At 43.2% G+C, this 5,000-nt stretch overlaps 1 protein-coding gene across 1 annotated transcript in view; it reads left to right on the forward strand.

Annotated features, from left to right (window-relative positions):
* LOC138950643 (lectin L6-like) overlaps window positions 1-5,000 on the forward strand; it is an 18,532-nt gene that overhangs the window by 2,226 nt on the left and 11,306 nt on the right. The window contains exons 2-4 of the mRNA XM_070322358.1: window positions 1,149-1,181; window positions 2,432-2,637; window positions 4,391-4,484. Of these exons, the coding sequence (XP_070178459.1) occupies window positions 1,168-1,181; window positions 2,432-2,637; window positions 4,391-4,484 (314 nt within the window). The 5' untranslated portion in view covers window positions 1,149-1,167. The remainder of the gene's footprint in view (window positions 1-1,148; window positions 1,182-2,431; window positions 2,638-4,390; window positions 4,485-5,000) is intronic.

A 5,000-nucleotide genomic window follows, 5' to 3' on the forward strand; every position in this document is an offset into this window, starting at 1 on the left:
TATCAACTTCTGGCGTGATATGTTTGGCATTAATGTCGACCAGTCACATTGGAACCTGGCCAAAAATGTAACCCAAGAATCCAGATTAAGAGAGCTGCACTGGAAAATATTACACACGATTTATCCAACAAATGTTCTTCTGTATAAAATTGGAATACGAGATAGTGAGAGATGCCCCTTCTGTCCAACCGAAATAGATTACGTTGAAATTTTTTTTGTTAATTGTAAGAAAATAAAAGTGCTATGGAGATACGTTGAACAAATTATTTATGAGAAATATAAAATAAGAATAGTCTTTGGAGTAGAACATATTTTGTGTGGTTATATTAATGGTGCTGACTCAAAAAAATGCAAATATATAAATCACTTGATCTTGATAGGAAAGATGTGCATAAGCAAATATAGATACGGAACTCCCACTGATATTATAATAATGTTTGACAAAGAGAAACAAATACGAAACGTAGAATAGTGTATCATATGTTCTTCTTTTTCGGCTTCCCTCGCCGCCTCCTCTTTCTTTCGTTTCGCTATAAGGAGAACGGCACCGGGGTAAAGGCGGAACTTACATTGTTACACTAAACAACACTTGTATGAAAAGAGAACTGTTACTAAGAAAACTTTAGCACGCTTACAATTTGCTTTTCCTCTTACTTATTGTGATTGTTACTATGTTAATTCCATTATGACACCGTCACAAACAACACTTAAGTCAACCCAAACACAGACATATGTAAGACAATAACCAACATTAAAGATGCAAGATTTTGTCCATTGTAGAAAACCACACACAATTGATAAATTTATAAAACGCCAATGAAGAAGGACGCTCAGCTGTAGAGAGAAAGAAAGAAAGAAGAAAAAAAAAAAAGAAAAAAAAAAAAAGGAAAAAAAAACAAAAAACAAAAAAACGTAGGGTTTCATTTTTTTAATTTATTTTTCAGCTTGAAGCGGACTGCATGCAACTGAGGAAAAAAAAAAAAAAACCCTGACAAATTGTTCAGCCGCTTGCAGGGAAGACACAAGGGAGGCAATGATTAATGACGAAATGAATGACGTAGGAAGGGAATGACGTCAGCATCGAAAGTTGGCAGTCTTTATGTTTTTGGATTTTTAAAATTGTAATTTCTCTTTCTTGTATATTTCAGGGCAACAGTTTCCGAAACAATGGTCCGACAAAGGTATGGTATATATTTCTCATACTTGGCCAAAAGTTGCCCGTGTCGCTAAAACGGTAGTGATTTGCTGAATCTGTGTTTAATAGGGCTTGCAACTTGGCCATTACGTGAAATCGGCAGCTGTGGGTCCCCTGTAGCTCAGTTGGAAGAGCACTGGATTTATGATCCTATGGTCGCAGGTTCGATTGCGGGCCGGACGGATACGGGTGAACTTATGTGCCACCCCCGTGTCACCCACTGTGGCACATACAAGATCTCGGTCATGCTGCCATAAGTGCGGGTGGCTGATGACACCCAAACACGCTCACACCTGGGTAGCGCGACTCTGTTGCTGCTAGTTATCCATTGGGAGGAAGCGACCCAAATTTCCCAGCGATGGGACCATAAAGCAATGAAAATGAAAATGAAATAAATGAGAGAAAATAATCCGGAGAATCGGAAACCATTGTCGCGAAATGAGCAAGATGTCTGTTCCGCTATATCGAAAACAATGTGACCATGCGTGTAGCAAAGCGATCATTGTGGCAGAGATCGAGAGGTCAGTTGTGCACATTTTTGAAAGACAATGGCGTCAAAACAAAGCAGACACTGCACACAAAAGAAGCACATTGAAGCTCCTCAATTTTATGACTGTGAATCTCACGATCGCTTGATTTAATTTTACTATCAGTGGCAATATGGACCTTATTTTTAAAGGGCGCAACTCTTCCACTGTTCGTAGAAACCTCAACAGTGTAACTTCAAAACAATCCTTTCTCTCTCCTTCGCTCTGTCTCTGTCTGTCTGTCTGTCTGTCTGTTTGTCTGTTTCTCTCTCCATCCCTCCCTCCCTCTCTCTCTCTCTCTCTCTCTCTCTCTCTCTCTCTCTCTCTCTCTCTCTCTCTCTCTCTCTCTCTCTCTCTCTCTCTCTCTCTCTCTCTCCCTACGTCGCTGTCTGTCTGTCTGTCTGTTTCTCTATCCCTCCCTCCCTCCCTCCCTCCCTCCCTCTCTCTCGCTCTCTCTCTCTCTTTCTCTCTCTCTCTCTCTCTCTTTCTCTCTCACTCTCTTTCTCTCTCTTTCTCTCTATCTCTCTCTCTCTCTCTCTTTCTCGCTCTCTTTCTCTCTTTCTCTCTCTCTCTCTCTTTTTCTCTCTTTCTCTCTCTCTCTCTCTCTCTTCTCTCTCTCTCTCTCTCTCTCTCTCGCTCTTTCTCCCCTCCCAACTCTCTCCCCCCCCCCCCCTCCCCGAACATAGTCTACTTCCTACTGTTGTCACAGCGCACTCTGCTCGGTACTTGTACTGGCTGCGACTTTCCTGACCTTGACCCACGCCGTCACGTTTGAGGAACCCGAAGGACGATTGGTCAGCGTGTCCGTGGGCCCATCAGGTGTGTGGGGGGCCAACGCAAACAACACCGTGTACTACCGAGAGCAGTCCTTCAGATACCCCACTCGCCAGGGCTCAGACTGGATCAAAATCCCCGGTGAGGTTTGCTTCTTGCCAGTCTTGAGACCACGTGTTACTGTCTGGCATCTGCTATGACGGCAAACTAGTGCCAAAACTACATAATTGTAATTATTACGTGAAAATTACTAATTTTTTTGGCTCGCTTCTTTGACGGATTGCTAGAGCCAAAACTAAAAATGAGTACTTTTCACGTGAAAATTAGTGCTTTTCACGCTAAAATCAGTAATTAACGTGTGAAAACGCAAACTGACATTGTTAATTAGTAATTTTCACGTGATAATGGTAACCCCAGGTTTTGGCACTATTAAGCCGTCATAATCTGCCTGGAGAGTCCGAGAAAAATGTCCCTCTTTCTTTTTGCTGCGATGCCCGCAGAATCCCTCCGTACGGTGGTGCTCTCAGGCACCTCACACGTAGACTGATGCAGAGGTCCTTCTAGGTTAACCGGGTCGGTCAGGCTTCTAGATGGATTAAGGTCATCTGTCCGCGGCCGCCTGGTGGGTTAAGGGTGGAGATTTTTCCGATCTCCCAGGTCAACTTAGATATGTGCAGACCTGCTGGTGTCATACCCCCATGCGTGTGTACATGCAAGCACAAGACCTAGTGCGCTCGGAATAGATCCTGTAATCCACGTCAGAGTTCGGTGGGTTATAGAAACACGAAAAATACCCAGCATGCTTCACCCGAAAGCGGCGTATGGCTGCTTAAAGTGCTGTGTGAAAACAGTCATAACGTAAAAACCCACGAACAAGACGAGTGAACGTGGGAGTTTCAGCCCATGAACGAAGAAGAAGAAGAAGAAGAAGAAGAAGAAGAAGAAGAAGAAGAAGAAGAAGAAGAAGAAGAAGAAGAAGAAGAAGAAGAAGAAGAAGAAGAGATACATGCAAAGTTCTTCCTGGTCAAACGAGTCGGTCAGGCTTCTAGATTGACTAAGGTTAAGGTCATCTCTCCCATTGGACACTTACACACACAAAATGTTTGCAGTGCAGTAGAAAATATATAGGTAAATCAGGCACTACGTTCGCATGCTTCGCAGAGACGAGCTGCACCCGTCTCAGTCTTCGGGTTTAGGCAGCGAAGCCTTAGTACCAGTAGTTTCTGTGTAGAATGTTTTGTTTATAGTGTTGATCAGGCTTGCAGAGTGACTTAATGTTTTTCTATCGCTTTAAGCGACTTTAGTTGTTGCTGGTTTTTGTTTGTTTGTTTGTTTTAGAATGTCTTCTTTAATTCACTAGTGCTTTAAAATAACACAATTTTGTTTATAAAGAATACAAAATTAAAACCGGGAAGCTGAGAGTATTTTGGGGGTATACTCCAGTTAGTGTACACACTGTGTAACCAGCGGTGTACCCTTTTTTTTCATTATTAAAAACAATATGCAAAGCAAATGTTATAAAGTGATTAAGAAGAAAAGTTGTTTTTTATTTTGTGTTAAAAAGTTGAAGTGCTATTCTTTACCGTGTTCAGACACACACACACACACACGCACGCGCACACAAACAACCCCCGCACACACACACACACACACACACACACACACACACACACACACACACACACACACACAAGCGCGCACACACGCGTACTCCCACACACACATACACACACAAACGAGTTTTATTCTTTAAAAGATAACTCCTAGTAAGTATAAGTATAATTTTGGTAGTGTTTCGTGGGTCTTTATGTTACATGCACCACCGCTGCAATTTCTTCATGTGAGATAATACAGTTAATTTGATTGATTTGATTTGATTGTATACTTTGAACAGGTGACCTGAAACAGGTTGACGTCGGAACGAACATAGTGTGGGGAGTCAACAGCGCAGACGACATCTACTACCGCATCGGATGCACACAAAAAAAGTATTGCATTTATCCACGTTTTGAACATAAAGACACAGTCCGTCCTACGTACAACAATCGGGTTGCCGTTTAAGTTTTACAGCCTCACGGCAAACCCATTACGGGCACGGGAGACCTGGAAACCCCGGCTTTGTATGGACAAAAAGGGAATTAAGAAAATAAAAATAATGATAATAATAACAAATTGGGTATAAAAACAACAGGGCAAGAGGTGGGGGGAGGGGGGGGGGGGGGGGGGGGGAGGGGGGATAAGGAAATGCGGACTAGAAAAGACGGCTAGAAAAGACGCGGGGTGGGCTAGGGGCCTGACTGGGTCGTCTTGGGTCAGCGCTGTGAATGGTCGCTGTGGCGGGTGTTGGGCCTATGGATCTGGCCCGGCCTGTGTACGGGATAACAAAACCTCCCTTATAAGGCCAGCCTCCGCTTGGTCACATACCAACAATCATCTGTCCGGCTTCTTTCAGTCAAGAGTAGGAGCTTGTGTCTTGATTTATTTCGCTAAAAGCCACTTGTGTC

This window comes from Littorina saxatilis, linkage group LG16 (genome assembly GCF_037325665.1).
Source record: "Littorina saxatilis isolate snail1 linkage group LG16, US_GU_Lsax_2.0, whole genome shotgun sequence".
Taxonomy (NCBI): domain Eukaryota; kingdom Metazoa; phylum Mollusca; class Gastropoda; order Littorinimorpha; family Littorinidae; genus Littorina; species Littorina saxatilis.